The 24,574-nt window shown below is 41.4% G+C and overlaps 1 protein-coding gene across 4 annotated transcripts in view; it reads left to right on the top strand.

The window, feature by feature from the left end:
* Nucleotides 1-24,574, top strand: part of ARHGAP20 (Rho GTPase activating protein 20) — a 58,147-nt gene that overhangs the window by 20,144 nt on the left and 13,429 nt on the right. For 3 of the 4 annotated variants that reach the window (XM_039564680.1, XM_039564694.1, XM_010400548.4), the window contains exons 3-8: nucleotides 7,931-8,101; nucleotides 13,226-13,375; nucleotides 15,230-15,271; nucleotides 16,208-16,292; nucleotides 18,999-19,076; nucleotides 22,869-22,935. In XM_039564680.1, the coding sequence (XP_039420614.1) occupies nucleotides 7,931-8,101; nucleotides 13,226-13,375; nucleotides 15,230-15,271; nucleotides 16,208-16,292; nucleotides 18,999-19,076; nucleotides 22,869-22,935 (593 nt within the window). The remainder of the gene's footprint in view (nucleotides 1-7,930; nucleotides 8,102-13,225; nucleotides 13,376-15,229; nucleotides 15,272-16,207; nucleotides 16,293-18,998; nucleotides 19,077-22,868; nucleotides 22,936-24,574) is intronic. The other variant, XM_019286447.3, reaches the window with a different exon arrangement.

Below are 24,574 nucleotides of genomic sequence, written 5' to 3'. Positions count from 1 at the left end.
CAGGGGTGAGGCGTGACTGCCCCATATTTGTTCAAGTACATGACTTGTAAAAAAGAAGCTGCAACCAGAAAGAACACTTGTGAAGTAGAATCAGGCGTTGTAAAACTTAGTAACTAAAGCTCTTTGAAAAACCAATCAGATCTCACTTGTTTCATGGTACAAAAGCTACTGTACCCGAAACGGTGATGGCCTGGGGGATTTTAAAGGAGTGCTGCAGAAAATAGACTTGCTATTTCTGGAATGCTGCACTGTTTTCACGAAGTGCTGCTTCAACTGCATAAGATTTACCAAAGATAACAACATGCAAACATGCCCAGCATCCTCAGAACGAAGCTCCCTTGGCATAGCAGGGATCAATTGGCAGCAGATTTTCAGAAATGGGTTGGCAGCCCATGTGATTAAGAGAGTTTTATGCTTGTTTATTAAAGTCCTTTCTATAAATAGTCAGTGTAAGTTTACAACTGCATACTAACTTTGTTCTGGCCCACATCTTACCTACCACCTTCCTGGAAAACACTCCTACCCACCAAGCTGATACTTTTTGTGCTTTCTTTCACCCTCCAAGTATAATTATTACTTATTAGAATAAAGTGCTGTATAAACGTAGATGAAGTGCATATTTGGGATCACGAGGATTTGAAGTGGGCAGATCCTGAGCATGTGGGTGACTTGCCGAGGGCACTGGTTGTGGTTCGGAGGCAGTGACAGGAGCAGTTAGCACCTTTAAAAATGCAGAGGATTTTATATCTCTATCTCTATATATATCTGTAGCTATATATGTCTGCCTGTCTAAGTAGGGCTCTGAGCTGCAGATTGCTCCTTGTGGGTGAGCCTTGTCTGTGTGTTGCCTTGTTCATGTCAATGGGAGCTGTGAATGCTCATCCCTGAGGCCAGCAGGGCTTTGCATGGTTGTGCTGAACAGGCAGTGGGGATGGAGCAGGCTGGACTGAGCAAGTGATGGGAAATGGGCATGGCTGTTGGCATCCCTGTTTTCAGCTCCTTACTCCATCTATAGACAGCTTGTAAGTTTGTGTCAAGCCAGAAGCCATCACAAGGACATCTCCAGATAGATAGTGTTATTGTGCAGTACTGTGTTGTATCTCCCTGTTTCTTCCCTTTTCCATCTGCAGCTGGTTTGAGGAAGTGATTAAGCACCTACACAGGGCTTTGCTTGTTCCTCAGCTGTTGTTCAAAGACAAAGCCCCTTGCTGACAAATTTTGGATGTAGGTCTACACAAATGGGTGTAGAGCAGTTGTAGCCTCCTTTCTCTTCCTGGCTGTTCTAGCCTGAGGAGTGACTCCTCAAGCCATATGCTTTAATAAGCTGCCAGCATGATAGAAACTAAATTAATCAGGAGCATGAACAGGACTATCTCCATTTTCCTGGGTTCAGGCCCAAGCACAGGCAGTTGTTTTCAGTGTACAGGAAAAGCTCTTCTTTCTTTCAGTTTTTCACTCCTCACTTTAAGTGTACAGAATGCATTGATCTGTTTTGTGTGATTATTTTGACAAAGTCTGGGGTGACTGTGTCAAGTTGGCTAGAATACAGTTCAAGTCACATCCAGATTATCATTTATGATGAAATTCAATTTGTGTTGAAGTCCTGAAATCTTAACATTGCCCTTTGGTGCACTATAAGGAGTGCTGCAAGGTGAGTCAGTACTCACTGCTGAGTTACAGATTTGGTTGGGTTTTTTGTTCCACCTTATTTCACCTTATTTGGCGACCTCTTGCACACCAAATTGGAGCTCTGCTTTTGGTTAGTTAAAGAATTGTTCTCACTACCTTATTAAGTTAAGTATCCTGAGTGCAAAACACCCTCTAGCCACACAATATGGGTAATATGTCTGATGTCTTAAAGGATTTCCAGCAGTAAACCATCGTGGCTTCCAAGCTCCAGTTAGCAGGTCCTGCCTCATTAGCAAAAATACAAGAAAGCATCTATTAAGCTGGCACTGAAGTTCCTTCTCACAGGACTTTTTAGGAGCTTAAGGGTCTGAGTAGGAGGCACAGAAAAAAAGTACAAGCATTGTTACCTGATTTCCAATATAAGTTCTATTAAGAAAGTGGAGGAACATACCTGCTAGATCAGGCTTGCTTTTGGGGGTATCTCTGCTGGTCACAAATGACATGTTTTCCCTGACTGATAATCCATTTTGGCAAAAATCCATAATGTGGGCTGAACTGTAGACGTTTCTTATGGTGCAGATAGCTGCTGTTTTCACTAGCCTTGAAAGGATGTGAGTAGCTCCTGCTTCTTTCAGTGGGCTGCTCTAGCCCAAAGCTGTGACTCAGTGATGGTAAAGTAAATGCTTTACTGAGAGATGCTGAAGTTGAAAGTTCATTGGCTTTATTATTCCTAAAAGATAAATTACTTATTCCTTAGAGCCATCCAAAACTGGCCTTTGAGATATACAAAAGCAGTCTGTTGTCTCTGAACACTGCGAGGAGGGTTAGCAGGTGCTCTGCTTGGTGGCCTCTCTAGCCTGTAGCCAAAACAAGGTTAGATTTATGCTGCAAGCTGCAAGCTCTGCACATGCAGGCAGATCCTCTTCAATGTCTTCATAAATGACTTGGACACAGGTCTCGAAGGTACCCTTACATCAGTTTGCCACTGACACCAAATTGGGAGGAGCTGTTGACTCCCTGGAAGGCAGAGAGGCCCTGCAGAGAGACTTAGGCAAATTAGAGGCATGGTCAATCACCAACTGTATGAAGTTTAATAACAAGGGCAAGTGCTGGATTCTGCACCTGGGATGGGGCAGCCCTGGATGTGTGGACTGACTGGGGAGTGAGAGGCTGGAAAGCAGCCCTGGGGAAGGGGATCTGGGGGTCCTGATCAATGACAAGTTGAATATGAGTCAGCAGTGCCCTGGCAGCCAGGAGGGCCCAGTGTGTCCTGGGGTGCATCAAAAAGCAGTGTGGTCGAGGAAGGGGATTGTCTCCCTCAACTCCACTCTGGTGAGACCCCACCTGGAGTTCTGTGTTCTGGGGTCTCCAGCACAGAAAGGACATGAACCTATTGGAGCAGGGAGAGGAAAGATTACTAGGATGGAATATCTCTCCTAAGAGGAAGGGCTGAGAGAATTGGAACTGTTCAGCCTGGAGAAGAGCTCTGGAGAGACCTTAGAACAGCCTTCCAGTACCTAAAGGTGGCCTCTAAGAAAGGTTTCCTTGAGAGGTGTTAAGATACCCCATGCCTAGGAAGATTCAAGGTCAGGTTGGTCCGGGCTCTGAGCAGCCTGATGTAGTGTCCCTGCTCATTGCAGGGGTGTTGGACTAGATGACCTTTAAAGGTCCCTTCCGACTCAAGCTATTCTGTGGGTCTATGGTTGAATGATTCTCGTGGGTCCCTTCCACCTCAGGATATTCTATGTTTCTATGCTTGATTGTATGAAAACTGGAAAGAGCCTCTGGTCCTTACTTGAGCTTCAGCACCAGTGGAGGCATGCAGGATTTATACCTACAGTACATATTCGTGAAATGAGTGTAGGCCAGGTTGTTCGCTGTAAGAGGAATTTGGAAAGGTATTACGTACGTGTTTGACAGACCAAGTGCAGCCTCACACTTGGCTGGGCTGGTTCAGCTTTCAGCCTTTTGAATAGTTGTCATTTCACTGCTCTGTAATGAAAAGGGGAATTTCTCACCTACCTCTTTAGAAGGACTTCAGAGGTTAAAAAGAGAAATGGCATTTTATTTCAATAGGTATCAGTTGTGCAGAGAGCACTGGTGCTGCATCATAAGAGGAAGTGGACTTCTGTGGCTGCAGAGAGCGCATCAGTGAAGAGAAGTTCTGGCAGAGAACAACAGCCAAAACAATGGAGTGAGGTTTAGGATGGAGCATGAGCAGTCTGTGAGAGGGATGTCATGTAGCTGAGATACCTGCAGCAGCTCATTCCAGCTTAGCTACCTAGGAACAGGTTGTTCCCCTGAGGCATCTTAGAGCTTAATCTAAATCAATGAAAGGCTGAAGTCAGCATCAACTGAAATCAGGGGAAGCTTCCTATTGGCATAAATGACATCCGGATCATGGATTTAGTAACCACTTAACATGGACTGTTAAGATCTCCTTCAAAAAGTATAATTTCTTTCATTGTTTTCACTACAAACAGAGAATAAAGCTGACATCTCCATTAACACTAAGAATAAACATTTAGTGGGTAATGCCATTCAGGTATCGGTTTTATTGGAAACCCCAAGGAAGCTCTGCAGGGGGAAGAAGTATTTTTTGTGTTTCTGTGGTTTCTGGTAAATACAGGATCAATGAAGTGAGCTCTGACATTTCCTTTCACACTGAATGCAGCTGAGATACGTTTTTCAGTATTTGGCTGACTACTGTAGATTTTGCCCTCATATGTTTCACTTACAAAATTGAAGTGTTTTTTTTAAATCATAGTGTCTTTTGAATAGGCACAAAATGCCTATTTTGATTAATTTGAAAAATAAGAGGTATAAAAATTTATATTCTGGAAACACCCAGAGAAAAGTCTTCAATTAACTTTCTAATAATTTCATCCAGCACAGTGATTTTAGTCTTTTCCTGAATAGCTCAAGAATATCTCTGTAGATATCCTCAAATTACAAGATGTTCTCCTTAGTTAAAATCCCACATGAAAATTTCTGACCCCCAAAATAGTACTTTTAGAAAAAAATGTCCACTTAAGACTAGAGTTTTAGAATGGCAATGACATCAAAACATCATTATCAGCCTTGCTTCCTCACAAAGTGGAACATGACTGATTGTTGGCTCTACAGGATCCCCATCTAACCCCATCTTTCAGGAATCAGTTCACAGTTCCTTCTTAACAAAGCTTGATGACAGCCTTTTTTTCTGCCAGAATGGAAGGATGTTACTGTGTGGGATTTTTACATGTCTTAATCATAAAGTGATGTTTAGGGAAACACAGGGAAGGCAGAGAGAGTCCTACATCACTGACTTTTATTTTTTATTTGTAGCAGAAACCATGTTGACCTGAGTTTTGCCTAATTTTATTGAAAAGAATTTTCAAAGAATCAGTATTTACATACTTAGCACTTTTTCAAAATTAGACCCATCTAATGGCCAGAAAAATCATTGAGCCATTAAAAACTGAACTGCAAAAATACCTCTCTCATATAAATCCCTGTGCCTGAGGATATTGCTGATCTGCATTTTCTTCAATGTAACAACACTTTGGTTTCATTCATGTCTTGTAACAATGGAACATTAATTGAGAGGATCAAACGCCTGCTTTCCAAAAGACGTTTTTTGTCACTGCTGACATGAATTTCCTCCATGTTCCTTGTTCCTGGGGCGTTAGAAGATTCTGGCTGAATTAATGGCTTTGATTTTTTTTCCACTTTGAAGAAAATATTGGCACTTTTTTTTTTTTTTTAATAAGGCTTATCAGGTAAGGTCTAATATTAGCATATGTAAGGGTGCTTATTAGAGTTCAGATGACAGATGTGCTTGAAAGGCACTGGCTCAAAAGGCAGTTCAATTTGCTTGACCCTGCTGGCATTACTAAATCTACTGCACCTTCATTTGTGTGCCAACATGACAAAGATTTTGCTTAGTTTAATTTGAGAGGCTCCTGGGCTTATGAATCATGATGTAGAAAATGTACAAATAGGAATAATCAAACAGAATTGCCTATATGGAGACACAAAAGCCAGAGCCTGTAATTGTAAGAATGCTTCTGCCGATTTGATTACAGCAGCGTAACGTGAAAAGGGTTTTCTTCACAATTGTTGTTACTGGGTTCAAATACAGGTGAACATATCCCTGATTTAATCTTTGAGGTAAAAACCATGCGTGGCTTTCACACAGGTGGACTCATCAGCATTCCTGAATTCTGTTTAAGTCTCTGTGCCAAGTGCTGCTAGGGAGTTAATGAAATGGAGTCCCAGTTACCTAGCACTCGTTAATGAACTGGTGAGGTGGCAATTTCTAGTTGAGTGACAGGGCAGGAGAGGTGCTTGTTGTTCCCCTGGCTCCTGTTGCTGGCCACACAGTGTGTATCCCTGTTACGCTGGACCAAACTCCTCCCTCTGCTTTAACCTCCGCACTCCTGGACACCCCTTCCGCTTAGGAATGATCAAATGACTTAGGTTTGCATTATTCATTCTCCAAGTCATTCCTCTTCTTTCTCTCTTACCTGAAGGGGTAGGTAATGAACGACAAGATTAAGACACAGTTTAAGACAAAATAAGTTGAGGAATTCTTTTAAAAACTCAAGACTCTCAGCCGGAAAGGGGAATCCAAGGCCAAACAAGGCTCTCCCCAGCAGATAGAGATCCTCGCCAGCTCCTTACACATCAGTGAAAGTGTGTCCTGCTAATGTAGGCCAATCTTAGAGCTTATCCTTTCTCTCCCAGCTGTCAGGATTTCCTAAATAATTTCCGGCATAATCCAGCCACAAGTATCCAGGAGGGGAGGGTCATGAGTCGTCCATGCTCTAAGAGAGGTAGAAGAAGGTGTATGACCTTTGAAGGTTTCCTCTGCTTGCTCTTGTTTTCTTTCATTTCCCTCCCATTTGTTTTGTGACTTTCACTGTATAAGCTCCATTTCTTCTCCCAAAAAAAGTGTTTGTCATCCATTCCAGTGGGACCAGGAATAAACGGGAGTTGCAAAGCTGTTCACTTCAGCCTGCCCTTGCCAGGCTGATCCTGCCAAGTGCTAGCTTAATATTTTTTAACAAGAAGAAAATAAGTAAATACATTTGAATAAAAATTGAACTGATTCATTTGGCCAGAGGGAAATGATGCATTTGGAGGCATCTCTTGGGAAAGCCAGTAATTGAAAAGTTGGATTTTAAAATCATGAGTAAAGATACTGATGGTTCCTGGATTTAATCCAGAAATTCATTATTTAAGGTACACCAGAGTATAGGAGACCTAGGTTCAGTTCTCTCAGCTTTGTGTGAGAACTTGAGGCCATGCCTCTGGCTTTCCAAGGGAGAGCCTCACCTGCTACAAGCTTCCAGGGAACCCTAAAGAAGGAGTGTTGTCCTCTCAGACACTCACATTCTTTTGATTTGGCTTCATATAAATGGTCGTTTGTTAGAGCAAGGCTCAGAAAGTAGGGATATCCTGTCTGGGTGAGTAAGCTGACCATCATGCTAGAGAAAACCTATTTCTGCTTCAATAACTATTCAGCTACTTTATGTAGAACAGGTCGATCAGGAGAGTTTGCAAGAACCATGTCTCCACCTTGGGCTGCAATACCTCCTTATAAAAGATCACTTAGAAAAGTGTCTTCTAGGAGAAAGCCTGATATTTCCCCCACAGAGTTGGGTTTGGATTACCCAGCAGCGTCAGATGAGCATAGTTGTGCTCCAGCCACACAACCAAACCCTGCAGCAGGAGCTTAATTCATTGCTTGTGGGCTGTGTACTGGGAGAGAGAAAGGCTGAGCAGCCTTCTCAAGTTGCGTCTAGTGCATGGTGTGTCTCTAGCAAGGTTCAGTTACACCTTATATTTGTCCTTGGTTCTGAATAATTTCTATAAATGGCTTTTAACCCTGAGTATGAGTCCTATTCTGATGGAGGTGGTTGTGCAGTTATCTATTCATCATGCATATGTGTCCTCTCTCTTTTTGGAGAGCCTACAGGAGATGAAATATTTTCTCTAAGACTTCAATACAAAGGGAAGCAAATACAAATAGCTAAAATGGGGAGGGCTGTGTCTAAATTATTGTCCTTTGCTAAATGCGACCCATGCCAAATGCTACAGCTTGGGCTGTAAAAGATTCAGTGAGGATAGTCCCTAACAGATTTTGTGTCAGAATCTGACTGCTGAATTACCCTGTAAGTCCCTCTCACCTTTCACTGAAATGTGGTCAAATAAATTACTTTTTGGCAGCAGCTGTGGGAAGTCACTGCCTGGTTCTCACTCCCAGGCGAGTAGCTGATTTGCTTTCCTTTACTCTGTTTATTTTATGTCTCTGCAGGGAAGGCTGCTTGTCCCCCATCAGCCCAGAGGCATGGCCCCTTGTGCAGTCTTTCATATGCCACAACCGAACGTTCATCCTGGACGGCCACGTGCAGCTGAAGACGAGTCTGCAAACCCAGGAGCGACACCTTTTCCTCTTCACAGACCTTCTGGTTGTTGCCAAGTCCAAGTGAGTATGGCCCCTCAGGCGCTGCTCCTGCAGAGCAGACCTTTTCTTCAGTGGAACATATAATGGATTTTCAGAATACTTTTTAAGTAGCAAATCTTCCCTAAATCATAAGGAAACGTTTTATTTTCACCTCTCCAGGCATCTTTGAAAACCTCATAGCCATAGAGGACTTTCAGGATGCAGAATTTTATGGAAATATCAGATAATCTTTGATATATTTCATGTTTTGTGTCATCTTCTCCACTTTGGGAGCGCAGTGTCACAAAAGACTCATTGGCACTCAACTGTGTCCAATGTGCTACCTTCAACTTCTTGTTTTAGACAGGTCCTCTTCAGTCCTGTGGGGTTTGGATAACACCAGTGCTTGTGCTGTAGGGGGGTTAGAGGTCTTAATCCTTACCTGGAAGCTGCTTTGATACACACCAAGGATGAGCAGCCGTATAAAAATAGAGATTGCAGGCGGCACTGCAGTGTCTGTCTCTGTAGGTTGTCCTGTGCCAGAAGGAGCACGGGGAAGGGGAAGCGATGCTGAGCAGTCTGGGTAGTGTTCATGTGTAATCAGGCTTGCTGTTGAGCTCTGATTATTCACTGTACCATTCACAATTAAATCACATTTACAAGCTGTGTCTAGCATGCCAGCTTCATGCGGCATTTGTGGTTTAAGGCGATTTTAGAGGGTGCTTTCACTTGTTGTTATGGCTTGTGGAGAAGTAATAATAAAAAATCCTGATGTAGCTTCACTCTCTGTTAGGCACTGTGTTGTGGTTTCACAGGGTGGGCAATCTCAGCGGAAGTCCTGGGCTTTTCCAATGTGTTGTTTCGCTTAAGCAATTGTTTCAGGGGCTTCTGGGAAAAGCCAGAAGAAATCTGTGTTTTCTGTAGAAATCTGAGCTGTGTCTGTTTGAATCACACATAGTAAACATAACCCCCCCAGCTGAACTCCCTCACTTGATGTGGTGTGACAACACAGAGGATATTTTACACAAAACATGTTCTGCTATGGGTGGGTGGTGAGCATAAGGATATTTAGGGGAAATCTTGGTATTCTACCAGCAGTAGCAGAAACAGCATTGTTACTGTGTTGATTTTTGTTTGTTGCTTGTTGAGGGTGGAATTCACCTCACCTAATTTCAGCTGTAAAGTGAAATATTTGTAACTTACCTAGGTTTCTAGATTGCTCTTACAGTCAGTGAGGCAAAACCAGCTCCATACTGTGGCAAACTCACCTGTGCTGAAAGAGCGTTGATAGTGGGTGAGGGGAGTCATACTCTTGGGGGTCTCTCACTCTGTCCACTAGCTTTCCAGTGGGCATGGTCCACTAGCTCAGCTCCTAAATTGTAGAAGAGTACAGTCAGGAGGGATACAGCCTCCCCTCCCTGGTCAGCCTGCTGAGCAGAAGCTGTGTTACAGACCCAGGCTGAGCTGCACATTACTGCAGGTTTGGCTGGGTCCCAGCGGGACTATTTGCATAGGAAAGCACTAGTTGGTGTAACCACACAAAACTCTGGTCCCCAGGGAGTAATAACAGCTCTTACAGCATATGATTTAATGTGGGGAAGAGATGCAATGTTTAAAAAAGGTGCTAGAGGACAATTTGTGCTTTTGCATGTGAAAAAGGTGGGGGGGGAGCAAGTCTTTGCTAGAAATGGTAAAAATAGTATTTTGAGTGATTTTACTTCATGTATTTTGAAGAACTAATTGGGATGTTCTCTCTACAGCTGCCCTGTCAGCAATTAAAGCATCAGAGCTGTCACTAATGAATACTACTTAAAAATCAGCATTTTTAAAGCTGTCTCACACTAAAATGCCAATGCCAATTCCTAGAAGGAAAACCCGAGTGTGTGTATTGCTATGTGGCCGTGACTGTGGATTGCTATTGACTTTTTAATAGCAGGTACAGAGTCAAAGCAGTAAGACTAGGACAGAATTAATGATACAGTTGAATCTTACTTAACTTCAGAATTATTCCTTGTGAATAATTCTGTCTTAAGTAGTTTTTTTGTTTTGGGCATGTGAACCCCTAAGGTATCTTCGGTACAGCTGGGCCCCGTGCGGGTGTGAGCTCAGCTGCAGGTGACCAGTCACTGTACAAATGGAGCTCATGTACAATCAGGCTTTGTATGATCAGCAAATGGGTACAAGTTTTTCCTAAAGAGAACAAGTGTCTTGTGTCCTCTGAGCTTGCTGAGTAAACTGCTTGTGCAGCACCGAACTCCTGCTTAAAGGCAAAAAATTGGCATTGCTCCCATTGAAATTTGAGAGGGTGAGTTGTCTCCACAACTGGTCCATCTATGGCTTTGGACAAGGGGCCTGTAGGTTCATTTTTTTTCTACTTTCTAATAATTTCTGCAATACAAACTCTTATGGTTTCCTATGATGCATTATACCAGTTCATAAAAAATAAGAATGATACTCACATGCTGTGCTCCTCTGCTACCCTGTCCTTCACTACCTTTATGTGAGGATTAAGTCAAAAATGTATTGATTGAAAGAGTTTTTCTCACTAAACCAAAGCTAATTATGTAAAATGTTATACTCTTTTTTATATATTGATTAGGTTTCTTACAGAGAGTGTATGTTTTTATTTGGCAGAGTAAACATTGCAAGGATCTGTCAGTTTAATGATGAAGGTGTCTCGTAAGTTTTTGTGTGGGGGACACAGAGAAATGGTTTCCTTTTTCTCCTTTGTGATGTGCAGCTGTGTACATACACGAGCCTTTTAAGGGTATTTTCCCAAAGTGACATAGAAATTAAGGGTTGAGTGCATACATGGAATTACGGTAGCAGTCTCACAGTAGATCCATAAATGCTTTTGTCAGAGGGTTCAGTTAAGGAGATTAGCAAATCTAGAAAGAAATTAATCTTCCATTTATTATTGCCTGCAAGGTATCCAATTGTAAGCAAAAGGAACTCTGTGTACTCTGCAGTGGTGGCATAACTTGGGCTGTGTCAATATCTACAGCATTGGTGTTCATGATTTTTCTGTTCATTTCAGTGGATTTGGGATCTGCCTGATATTTACAGTAACATTTGCTAGGGGACTTCCTTAAAAAATGTATAATACTCATTAGATTGTTACTGTACCCATTTTTTAAATGTTATGTCATGCTGCTTCCTTAGTCAGCAATGATATATTAGTTTCTAAAGGTAATGCTTTGGCACTTAGATAGAAGACCTACGTTTCACAAATGCTGAGAAGACATGGATTGCATGAAGGACGTGGCAGATAGGGATAAAATTATACTTCAAGCTCTCTAGATGTTAATGGAGGCTACTGTTTCAGTGCCTCTGGAAACCAGGCCACTTGAATACTGATAATAGCTGAAAGCTGTGGCCAGGCATGGCAAACAGGGTAAGAATATACATCAAGCATGACTGGAGAACATCCTTGTGTTTCTGCCAACACCCTGCTGACACCCGCTACTGGCACTGTAGGGGTCTGGCTTTATGGACTGTAAATGTTTAAAAAATGAAACAGCATGTAGAATAGTCACTGTACTGGGTAATGGCAAAAAGAAGTTGAGGAGAAAGGGAGGGTCAACAGATTGATTGGGTGGAGTCAGACCAGACATCCACTTACTAACATCTACATTAGTATTCACAGCTGTATTTTTTTGTAAATCTACATTTTTCACAATTCATTCCATGGTCAGTCAGAATACAGTTATTTTTGTATTCTTGACAGATCTTACTTGTTGCATCATAAACTGATTTGCTAACAAACATGTTGAAATGTGCTCCTATATTTTAAGTTTCTCTTTGACTGGGTAGCAAAACGTAATAAAGAGAGGTGAAATGTTCAGCTGATCAGGAGACCATGTAGTTTTAGGTTTGATATGCACTGATGGTTCTTTCTTGACCTTCCTCTGAATTTGCTGCACTATCCCACCACAGCTGTTAGCACAATGTCAGCTGGAAACCTCAGGCCAGCCAGGTTCATCTATGTCCTCTTTAAAGCCACAAGGTTCAAGTGCTTTCATGTTTCAGACTGTATTAGTTCAGTCTGTCCTAAATCAAATATCTTTTAAATGAGACTAATCTCAGAGAAAGTAGTCCATGTGTACCAAAGCTCTAAGAAACAGCTTACCTGGCATGTTTATTCATGGAGCACTAATCATGGTGCCCAGCACTGTCCCTATCCCCATTTGCAATACGCCGGTGAGCTGACATGATTTTGGTTTCAGGGAGGGGACACTTTTCCTCCAGCCTTTCCCTTTTGGCCCAGGAGAACCATAGCTCAGGTAATTCAGTCTGCAAGGCTTGAAACAAGTCGCTGTTGCAGTGCCACAGAGCTGGATTGACTTTGGGAGTTTTTACTTGTTTCTCATGTAGCACTAGCACTCACTAATCCTACAAAGGAAGGAGACTTATAAAGAGAAATCTATTAGAAGAAAAGAATTGAAGTTAAAATGTGAAATTCTGTACATTTGAGCTTTACTCAATTGTTTAGGAGCATAAAACACAGGAAGGGCCAAATTTTTAAAAACTGGGAAAATTATGTATCTTTCTTGTAGATGAGTAAATATTTTGAGAATGCACAAGGTCCTGGCTTATTCTGCAAGTGATGTGGTCCTAAACCTACCATGTTGAAAGTTTGTGAAGGCTGTGTGGTGACCTGTGCAGTAGTTAACACAAATGGCAATTTTTCTGCTTGTTCTTTGTTCAGGTTTGCTTCATTTGCTCTGGCCCAGTTGTCACTACTTAAACTCATCATAATTTTTTGACCCTGGGGCTAAGCAATAGAACTGTATTGTGAACTCCTCAATGGCATTAAAGTCACTGAAAGAAGAGTCAAATACAAGTGGCAATCTTTGCCTCATGGTGAGATTTGGAGGGGGACTCTAGACATGGACAGATTCCCCCGAGAAGGGGGATGTCCAGGGATGCCACAAGCAATCTGTTTATCCCACAAATAAGAGATTTGTTGATCCCATTTAAATGAAAAAGTGGTATGTTTTTATATGCAACCTGATAAAACTTTTTTTTTTAAACTGAAGCAGAGGTGCTTCTTTTATCAGCTCCAGTGCAAGCCTCACATGTGCCTGAAGGAAAAAAACCTCTAGTTGTTTAATCTGCCGTCTGTGTTTTCATGTGTGTGACACACCTGTGAATTTCTGCCTGCAGGTCACACTCTCATTTCAAACTTAAGTGCCAAGCACGTCTCTGTGAGATGTGGACAGCATTTTGTACAGAAGAAGTCTGTGAAGGCAGCACAGACCCAGACCGGTCCTTTGTTTTGGGCTGGCCCACTACAAACTGTGTGGCAAATTTCAGGTAAGAATTGAGATATATTTTATTTAACAAGTTACATAAATGTTTTTAGGCTGACAGGTAACGAGACTATCATAGATTCATTTCAGCACCAGTGACTGTGGGGAGCAGCAACTTGCTGATTCTCTAACCAATTCCTTCTACTGCTTCGAGCAAGTTGCCCTCCATACCTCATCTTCCATCTCGCTTACCATTTTAGAAGTTGAGAAAATGCGTGATTTGGCAAAGCACTTTCTGTGATGCAAACTTGCTCAGTGGAAATTACCTTTTTTTGTATAACTTGACAAACACCTTGGCTAATTAATAAGATGAACGACAAATATTAAACAGCCAAGCTAATGAAAGGATCAAAGTCTCATAAGACAGCTTTAAACAGAAGGCCATGTATTAGAAATAGCAGGAAACAAACAGTGAAATACTGACCTTGTCCTATTTCTCTTTTCGATTTAATTGTGCCAGAGAAAACGTCAAAACTCCTCTTAAAGCGGAATCTCTGCATTTTAATAAAGAGAAAAATTTTTGGTCTGTCTTTGCAGCATTGACTGTAAGATACATACGGGCTGTAGAGGTAATTTCAGTGATTAGGATAATTTTAGTCGCAGCAGGAGGGCTCTTTCGTCACTTTGGATGAGGGAGGGCACCATCCCCCTGAAATCCCAGCTGCTTAGCCACAGTAATTTGCCTGGGTCTTGGAAAATGCGTTTTCTTCTTTATCAACAGAGAGCAAAAGCTGAAGTAACCGGCTTAATTTCTGTGTCACATTGTCCATACCTTAGGACAATGTTGTCTACAAAGTGCACTCTCTTGAGCTGGTTGTGCTGTTTATGTTTTTTACACTTAATAGTCCTGAAACAAAGATGGAATTTTCTATTGATTTTCAACTGAAATCTTGCCAATAAATGGGAGCTTTGATCTAAAGACAGCATGTGATCCTTTATAGATATGTGAAAGTAGCTGAATAGGAAAGCAATAGCTTCAGTCAAAAAAAGAGTAAGAGATTTTACAGAAGTGAAATTCTTTTATGTCTGGAGGTACACAGAAAAATCTCAAGTGCCATGTGTGAGTCCATAGATGACTGTCCAGCAGAACTGAAACAACCAAATCAGAATCACATTTGTAACATTTATAAAGTGCATTTCCCTCGCAGCGTCATTGAGTAGATTTGTAGTTCCCCAAATGCCTGCTCTGGAAATTTGAAGAATGTCATTTGCAAAAGCAGCACTGGGAATAGCAGTTACATCTGGGACAGGATTTAAATCAAGAAAGTTGAAGCAAAATTAGGTTAGACTTCTTGAACTGTCATATTATTAGCTACATTTAACTGGACAGCTTTGTATCCTTCAAAGTATACACATGAGATAAAGATAAATGAGATAAGCTTTGAAATGTCCAAAGTTAAACCCTACTAAGTTCAATGGGCTGATACGTGCTTTGTGATGTGCTGATAAAACAACTAATAAATAAGAAAATAATTAGAATAGTGAAAGTGGAAATAAGTCTGCGTACCTGAGGAAATAACCTTTAAACTTTTGAATTAAGCTCTTTTTTTAAAGTGCCCTCCTCTTCTATTTGGACATTACTTTAAGAACTCAACACATTTCCTACTGAATTAACTGGTAAGGCTTTACCTTCTGTGGCAAAAACTGGTAACTGGGGCTTTTGATTTCCATGGCAGGCTTTTCAGTTGACTTAACAGGGAAGCAGACTTTCCATTCAAATCTGGATAAACCTTTTAGGTTTTGTTGGTATTTATGAAATTGCAACCAAGAAACAGTCTATTCATTTGTGGTTTGTACAAGGACTATTTTGGTATTAGAATGGTGGCTGATTTGTCCTGGTTTTCCTTAATTCTTTCAGGTCTGCAGAACAAAAGGAAACATGGCTGTCTTTTTTGCAAAGGTACTTTATTATATGGTCTTTAAAGACACTGCAAAGAGTCCCGGTCTAGATGAGTGATTTCCAAGCTGTGGTGCCTATGCCATCATGATAGATAAGCTCTTTCAAAGTGACATTAAGAATAAAAAATCTCATGTCTTCTCCCTCAGAAGATCTTGTCTGCTTTCATGCAAAAATCACTGTGCAAGGAGGGAATTGCTTCCCTGTGCTCAGCAGAAAGCTGGAGTAATTCCTATCACACATTGCTGTTTCTCAACACAGCAGCAGGAGCTCTGCCACTATGGCTCTAGTTGAGCCTGGAGCTCTTTCCACGCTGATGGCATTTAATCAAGCCCAGCTGAGGAACCTCTCCTCTAACTTGTATGCTGCTCAAGGCTGGCTGTATTTAGTTCTTAAAAAACATGCCCCAAGCTGGAGGATAAGGTGGGAGGGTTTGCATTAATAGAGCTGTCTTATTTCATTCAGTGTTTGGATGGAAAACTACTAGTGATGGCTCTGTTTTCTGGTCACCCAGGTCTTCTGGTTGAGGCTTGTGTCTTTGTCTGATTCTTCAGAGTACCTGGGTTGTTTAAATCATCCTTACCGCAATGGTTTCCAGTTCACTGTTCAGTCCTTAGAACTAGTCTGTACTGATGTAACTGATTCCTGTAGGAGTCTTTAGTGCAGACTGAGGCATCACAATGATGGGTAGTTTTTGTTTTCACTGTCTCTGCTTTCTACAGTAAACTTCAGTACAAAAGGGCGTTACTGGGGGCCACAGTCAGCATCCCTTCCAGATACTGCTGGAAGCTTTCTTGTCCTCAGAGATGTTTCTACTGCAGTACATCTGCAAACAATCTCCTTCTTACCAAGTTACTGCTGGATTGCTGTATAAATCTACATCTTGCTATTTATGTTTGCAATGTTAAAAATTTACTTGTTTTGTACTTGCTTTGTCAGTCGAATAAGAGAAGAGAAGGAAAAAGACAATCCTAAAAGCATTCCTCTGACGATAATTGCAAAGGATGTGGGAACTTGTGCATATGTAAGTGTTCTTGAGCTAAACAGGGGTCTAAATCCACATCACCTATGAGTGCTATTCACCTGCAAGTCCTTTGGATATTGAGAGGGTTCCTTTGGTTTGCAATCTCCTTTAAGGATTCAACCCCTTGAAAAGGCTCGGTATAGACAGCCCTGAAATGTTTTTTCCTGGTGTATAATACATGATTTCCATTTTAAAGACAGTGTGCTTGGTAAGAAATACTGGTTCTGGCACATGAACTAAGTGAAGTCCCAAGAAACACCTCTAGCAGAATTTACGCATAAGCATCTCCAGAAATGTCAGTACAATGTTTCCTTTTTTTGTTTTTTTGCTTGTAAACTTATCCAAATCCACAGCTGCCTTCATTAAATTCTGCAAAGTTGCAGTTGTTTTATTGTTTATAATGATTTTAAGTCAGTAAAGCAGTATATAAGAACACCCTGAAATTGCCTTAAGCATATTATTCATCAAATAATTGATGTTGGTAAATTTATAGCCAAAGAGTAGATGGTAAAGGAAAGTCATCCATAGGGTGATTTGTACCTTTCTGACTACATAATTTTTAACCAATTTAAGCTAAATTCTCATATGTGGTGAGTTCCATAGAGATACCCTAGCATTCAATGATAATCCATCCATTCTTCCTCTGCTTTTTGTCTTTTCTTTCTAACTATGCTTGTGACATCTGTATTTCAAGCTCAGAATCCTAAGGAGCATGGGCAAGGGCATAAGAAATTTTCACAGAAGTTAGATTTCACTGTAAGTCTTTGCCCAACAATGAATCTCCACTTAGAATTCTATATTTGCATAAATGTAAGCATAAAGGAGTCTGCCTTTTTCTTTTTTTTTTTTTTTCCCCAGAAAATCATTATTAAGGTAAACAGTGATAGAATTGCCAGGTTGCTAATACAAGAGTTAATAAACAATACTGATAATTGTGACAGTTCAAATGCAGGACTGCAGATCAAGGTCTGCTCTGGTGTAAAAGTCTATAAATCATACATGCACTCAGGCGTTGCAGTCTTGTACCAGGGTTTGTTGGGGTTTTTTTCAATGTCTTTTCTCCTTAGCTATAATTAGCTCTCGTGCCATATATGGTCTCTTGATACTGACAGTCCTAGGAATGACACACTGTAGTCTAGATATTATCAGTAATAAAACAGAGGAGGAACAGATGGAAATTTTGTGATGCACATAGTTCTTATGGTGCTGTGGTTCCTGTGCTACAGCAGCTGGAGATGCCCAAGAATTATTTCATTTTTGGACAGTAGGGAAGGCTGAACACAAGGCACAAACTATATTCTAGCCAAGAGGAAAACTTATGCAAATGTGCTGACCTACTCCTGAGAGCCAGATGTCATTGCTTCAGGCAAATGTTAAATTTTTTATGTTATGAGCATTCAGATCTGTCCTGAAGCAAGATATACAGTATTCTCACTACTTTCCTTTCATTACCATGACAGCTTGTTACTGTCAGGGACTTACACAAATGTACAGCTCAGATCTTTTTTAAATGCAAGATGTCAGGGGGTTTGTTTCACCTGAACATCTTATGGCCAGCATAAAATTGACATGTTACACAAGGTGTCAGGGCATTGCAAACTGTCTTGAGACTGGCGGTAAACATCTACATCCCAGCTCTGCTACCTTCCCTTCTTTGGGCCATCAGGTATGCCTGGGTGGTTTGTTGCAGTTGCCTTGCCTGTGTTCTGCCAAGGCTTTAGTCTGGCCATGAACCAGCTGCAATCCAAAGCTGTGTAGTCCTATTGGCAGAGCCAAGCCAACCTCTAATGAGGGCTTAATGACTTGTGCTTGGTGTGTGGAGTTGGCTGGGAAGTGAGGCCAGGGTGGGTGTGATGCTGCAAGCATTAGAGCAACCCATGGAGCTGAGGTACAGAGCACTGCCCAGCAGTACAGGAGCAACACTGGTGCCAGGCAGCTGGTGCTGAAATCTCACTCTGGAAAGACTGCCTGTGGAAAGTGGCACTTTGGCTGACATAAAGCTTGGCACTTTGTGCTGGTCGCTGTAGCTGGTTAAGAAGTGGTGTCTCTGCGGCTCCATGCTTTTCCAAACTGCCTATCAGCAGATTCTGGAGGATGCTGGAGAGATAGTGTGTTAACTGGATGGAACATTACCCAAGAGGAAGTGCTTCTGGTACTAAGCCAAATCTAGCTTTGAGAAATCTGTATAGAATGTAGGAAAGGTTATAAGGATGAACAGCCTGTGTACAGTACTTTCTTACCACAGAGATCTTGAGTTGAAAAGGACAGAAATTAACAATTGATACTTCACTGAAAAAAACTCCCTGAAATGTTTCATTTTTTCAAAGGAAACTTGCATGCTTGTAAATTAATCAAACCATTATGTTTCCCTTATGCAATGTTCAAAAGTGCAGTTAGTGGTTCCGACTTCTTGCATATTTTAATGTCGAGGTCATGTCCCCAGTAATTGTAACACTCTTTCTTTTGATTGAGCTGTTGGGGAAGCAGAAGCAAATACAGAAAGTGTGTGACAAAGCAGAGGAATCAAACCAAATCAGACAGCTGGACTTTCATCTATGTAATATAATTTATTTATCAAGTAAAATTTTAACAAGATATTCTCACTTTTTCTAACAATGAATTATGCAGAGCTACTGCACTTCAGATACTCTTTGCAAATCCAGACTTTTAATGCCACTTTCCCCTTCTCCTTTTTTCTGTTCACAGTCAAAAACCCTAAATGTAACCAATGTTGATACAGCAAATGATGTAATTCTGATGGCCCTGCAGCAGCTGGGAATTAATGTAAGTCTTTGCACCAGTTTTAATGAGTCTTTTTTTGTACTTTTAACAATCAGATCTTCCCTTGCACTTTTTCCAAGTCTTAGGATATGAACATTAATTAAATCCTTTAACACAGCAGTTCAGAGTTGTTGAAATGCAGCAGAAGTGCCTTGTTAACGTATAGACCTCTGGAGATTATCAAGTGCCTTAAAAGTTTTGAGTAAGCCTCTCATGCCTGTAAGGGATCAGTCATGTTTCAAGTTGCTTTTAAATATCTTTTGCTGATGCCTAAAAGGAGATATCTTGACACAAGAAGTGAGAGTTTGATAGAACTCCTTTTGAATGCTTCAGTGTGAACAAGGAGCCTACTGGTCTGCCTGTTAGTTGGTTTCAAAATGTGCAAACATGCATGATCAGCTGTGTCCCCAGATTGCACTGCTCTCAAGTGTCCCAGTCAGGTACTCTAAATACCCATGGACCTTTGGAGTTACATGAGATGCAAATGTAACTAAGTGATTGCGTGGGTTCTGAATGCACCCAATTTAAACAGTGTCCTGAAACTGTTTTGGAAAAAGGTTTTTACAGAACTTACGATAATGCAGGGTAGTGTACCAGATAGATGCAGTGATCCCTACTAGATCAAGTACTGCCTCAGCTGGCTTCCTTTGCTCTAAACCAGGTAGTGCCTCAGGTGTAGTAGAGAATCAGTGCCAGGGACAAGAATTCTGGCTCTCTCACTGTGTTTCACAACGTGGCTCCAACCAACACTGATGATCATATAGAAGCTCCTGGATGACAGCTTATTAACTGGTCTATCAGCCTGCTGTTTGGGTAACAGGTTTCTTTGAAATGTTTTGATGCATGTATTGATCTCATTGTATGGAATCTGACAAGTCTTTCCTTACCACAGCCCTGAGTGTGAACAGTCAAATATGATGAGCAAAATGCCACTGTTAGGCTTCCCTTGGGCTTCTGGAGACTCGCAGCAAAAGTTGGAGTAACTTCAGAATTTGCCTTCCCCAGCATCCATTATCGCTATTTCATACAGGCTTTTAGTGCAGGGGTCTATTCTGCTAGCTTGGCATTTTCCAGGCACAGCAATTTATGTCTACCCATCTTATTATGGCTCAGACATCCCATTTACACCAGGGCTGGGGCTCTGGCTCAGAATCCAGTAGTCCATTTAATTAAGGAATCCCTGGAGTTGGTAGAGGGATTGCAAGGTGAAAAGGATAAAAGGTGAGTTAAAATTAGGATTTTAATTGCAGATTGTCTCCCCTGGTCTGGATCAAAAATCAGGAGACTGAATGCTATTACAACTGCAAGTCTTTATTGTGATGTGCTTCATTTTTACCCACTTGATGGGTGTCATTTGCACTTCCTCACTTTGTGTACAGAAAAAACCAGGAAACTGGTAGTGTTTGAAGAGAATACTTTGTTTGAGATTAGCAGGAGGAGGAGCTGGTTGGGTTTCAGCATTGTGTTCTTTTGTATGTATCACCATCAACCTTTTCCTCCTCTTTACACTTTTATTTCAAGTGGAAAAAGAATGAAAGCCATCTGAAAAATGTAAAATCTTGCCTGCAGAATTATTTGCCCAAGTAATAAACATTTTTTCACTGCTTCTTTATAGCAGGAAGCCTTTTTTTCATTAGAGGCATATCATAACATTAGCAATAAAATCAAACAAACTGAATAAATTAAGCTGTAGCCAGCATATCAATCAAACACCCAACCCCCGGTAGGATTGTTCTGACTGTAAGGAAGCTCTGCCTTATGTGCTCTATCAAGTTTTTTTATTTCTGTCCACAGAGAACCACTTGAAAGGAGCTCCATGACTTTTCAATGGCAATTATAAAAACTACATTTCACATATTGTGTGATTAATGGGGCTGTTACTTTGGCTGAGTTCACTCTGGTTTAATACATCAGGGTTTTTTCCTCTGTGGTTTCTCTGGTAAAATGACAGCTAGCTCGTGCAAAATGGCATTGATCATCTGTTCCAAATTATCAAGTGGGGCAGAAGGAAGGGCCTTGGGTTTCCCAGCTTTGTAAATACACTTGCTGACTTTTCTGGGACAGTCACATTTATCCTGACAAATGGCCTCATAAAGCCATAAAGGACAGCATTTGCAGTCGGAGATGAACAGTCTGCCTCCTGGAACCACGCTTACTGGCTCTTCCCTTCCCCTGCTTCCCCTTCACAGCAATGAACCTTTTCATATATGTATGTGAAAGGAAAAGCAAATACCCTTTCTTGTGCTCTTCAGCTGTATTTATTTGCTCCTGGCTGCTTGCCCTGAGGCATCAGAGATGTCTCTAAAGCCTATTTATTTTCCTTCTGCCCCCTGCTAGCTGACTTAACAGCAGTGCTAATATGGGCCAGAAAGCTCTGTCAGTAAGAGAGCAAACTGCAAAGGCTTCATTGGGTGTATCAGCATTACATCAGGTGCCTGCAGCAAGTAGGAAGAGTCTCAAAAGCCTTAGGAACACTGGGTGAAGGTCCAGATAATGCAGGATAGTTGGCAAGTCTGTTTAAAAGGAGGTAGGATTTAACTTTAGATCTAATAAATGCTGTCATGAGGTATTGATCACTTTTTGTAGCCAGAAAACTTCTAGACTTTAATTATCCTAATTTAGTAATGTCACTGAAAAGGGACTTAAGGTAAAACAGATCACTTTTAATGCAGTGTATTTATCCACTTTCTATTTTCCTTTGTCCTGAGAGTGGTTTATATTAAATGTCATTCCTTTTATTTCTGTTGTCTCACCATCGTATCTGAAATAAGTACTACTCTCTGTCTTCAATTAAACTGCAACATTGTACATTTCTGCTAAAGGCAATATTTAGAATTTGTTTTAATTCAATTTGATTTAAATCAGAGGTTTTCACAGCTTTTTCCAAAAATTATCATATTCCCCAGTCTTTTGAAAATTGTCTCTTTTGATGTAAATTTATCCTCTCTGCTGTACATTTTAAAGAGGGCTCAGTAGTCTTAAAACACCATCCATCAGTCCCAAACCCTTCCACACGTAAGGACTGCACAAAAAGGCTGACAGCAGCCGTACAGCGAGATTTTGGGGCAGCACTGAATGCCAGGAACCTGGGGCTGCCTTCCGTGCCTTGGCATCATTAGGGTGGGCTCAGGTCTCAGGTGAAGGTGCTCCTGCCCTACACTCCAGTGTCAGTCACAGGATGCTGTTGGCTCACGAGCCTGAGCTCGTCCTGCTTACTGGAGATGTAAAAAAGCTGGGGAGAGGGTGGAGCAGAGTTCTCAGATGTGAGGCCTGGGGTGTCTGTGTGCCAGAGCACATCCCAGGGTTTGTGATTACCCTGGTACTCAGGAGGGAGCTGAAGGGTCACCTTAGCTCACACATCCTGCCCGCTGTCTGCCACAGGCTCTGCAGGAGGTTCTTCTCCTTGTGCTGCGTAGCTGCCCTCCCTCTGGGGATCAGACCTGCCTCTCCTCTGTGCTGGGTGTTGCTCAGTGCTGCCAGGGTGAGGTGGACTCTGACATCCATCCCTCTGCTGCCAGGAGGCACTCCAGTCTGAGGGAGAGACTTGGGGAAAATCTCCCCCTTTTCCTTCAGAAATGACGGACTCCAGCACCTCTCGCTGCTCAGAACTGAACCCAGGTCACATAAACCACATTGCACATGACAGACACACTGCAGGAATTTTGCTGGTGGCAGACTTGGACACTGCAAAAGTAAAGGGGATTCCTTTGACCCTGCTGGCAAGGTGCAGATTATCCTTATATTGTGAGAAACCTTATGTGAACCTGTCCCTTATTCTTAATTTTGGTTTTAAAGGGCTCTGAAAAAGACTACAAGCTATGGGTGATTTCAGGAAGAGAACATGCTCCTTACCCTCTTATTGGTAAGTTGTTGACATTGTTTTGTTTTTCAGTATTCACTCAGTTACTACTGCTGTAGGAAGCGAGAAATAAAGAGAAGACTGAAATTCAGTTTCCTCTTTTGTTTTATTTTTCCTGTTTTTTCTCTTAGTTCCCTGTCACGCAAGTTTCCCTGTTTGGGGAGCCAGTGAAATGCTGATCCTTTGTTTTGAAAAGCAACTGTCTGCTTGTGTCACTAAGAGCTTGAAGAAGTTAATTTATTTCTGCCCCAATTTTGCTGCATGAGCCTCAGTCTTTCTACAGAGTTGTCCTCTCCAGTCACCTCCTCTTCTGGAGGTTGTCCAGCTTCACCACATGTCTTCCTACACCTCCATAGCATTGTTTACTGCCCTCCTCAGCAAAACTCAGCACAGTGTTGAGAAATGTTCTTTCCTTCCACAACTCGAATTAACTGATTCAAGAGGTCCTTCCCAATCCTGTATTTCTCATTCTGGCTGACAGCTCCCCTCTGATTAGGAGCAAATTAGTGCTTATTCACTTTCTAAAATGATTTTCAAAACATTTCAGGACCAGGAATCAACACAAATCTCAGAAGTGATTGGATGGAGTGATTTGATTTTGGCTCATGATTCACAAATCCCTTCCCATCAGTAAGAACATTTCCCTGTAGAAGCCCAGCATTACTTGTGCTATATGAGTTTGCAGATAATTAGAACAAGAAAACCTTGTGGATTTTCTGGTTTTTTCACCTGCAAATCTAATTCCAGTAAATCTTACCATTTCTTCTCAAAGCAGCCTTAGCTACAAATGCTTCACTGGAGTCAGACAACATTAATATTTATAAAATGTTTAACTTGTGCACCTTATAGAGAGTGCAAACTGTTTTGCCATTGAAACATACCAGACTTCAGGCTTCTGACCATTATTGTGTGTCTTCTTCAGATCAAATCACATCCATGCCTTTACACATAGAACCAGAGAATTCAGAAATGGGAAAGACCTTTCTAGTTGACTGACTCTCACTGCAAATTCAAGTTGCAATCCTTGGAAAAAAAGAATCTGACATGAAAGGGATGCTGTTCTTGATACTTATGCAAAGGTTTATTAGATAAAGCCAAGTTTTATCATAGGTGCACATCAGAAGCAGAGTTTGACTGTGCCATAGCCTCATACTATCTATAATCTCAAATAACATCTCTTCCACTCTCTAGTGTTCAAGTCTAACTGCAAGCTAGCTAAAACATCTTAGCATTGCATCCACATTTAATATATTTCATCCGCCAGGTCTTTAGACAAGTCTGAAAAGCATCTTTCCGGTGGCATTTCTGAAAGCTCCTCTAGAAATGAATTGCCTCAGTGTAGTCCCCAAAGATGCTGGTTAAAGCCAAGCACAGCTCATTTGCATCAGCCCTGTGATTAACGTTTCCTTCCTGTTTGAGCCTCAGACAGGAACCATAATTGTGTTGCATTTGACTGATTTGATAGCTGTTGCACTTAACATGCTAAGGGAGGGGAAGATCACTTCCACACTGGACTTTTTTGGTTTTGCATGCTCAGCAAAAATTTGACGTGACTGATCCCAAAATCTCATTTCTCTCCAGAATGATATGAGCAATCAGTACCTAAACTTTCAGTGCCACAATAAAAGCAGTAGAAAGAGTA

This window comes from Corvus cornix, chromosome 1, assembly GCF_000738735.6.
Source record: "Corvus cornix cornix isolate S_Up_H32 chromosome 1, ASM73873v5, whole genome shotgun sequence".
Taxonomy (NCBI): Eukaryota; Metazoa; Chordata; class Aves; order Passeriformes; family Corvidae; genus Corvus; species Corvus cornix.
Note: the sequence above shows the minus strand (reverse complement) of the source record. Positions and strands in the feature narration are given on the sequence as shown.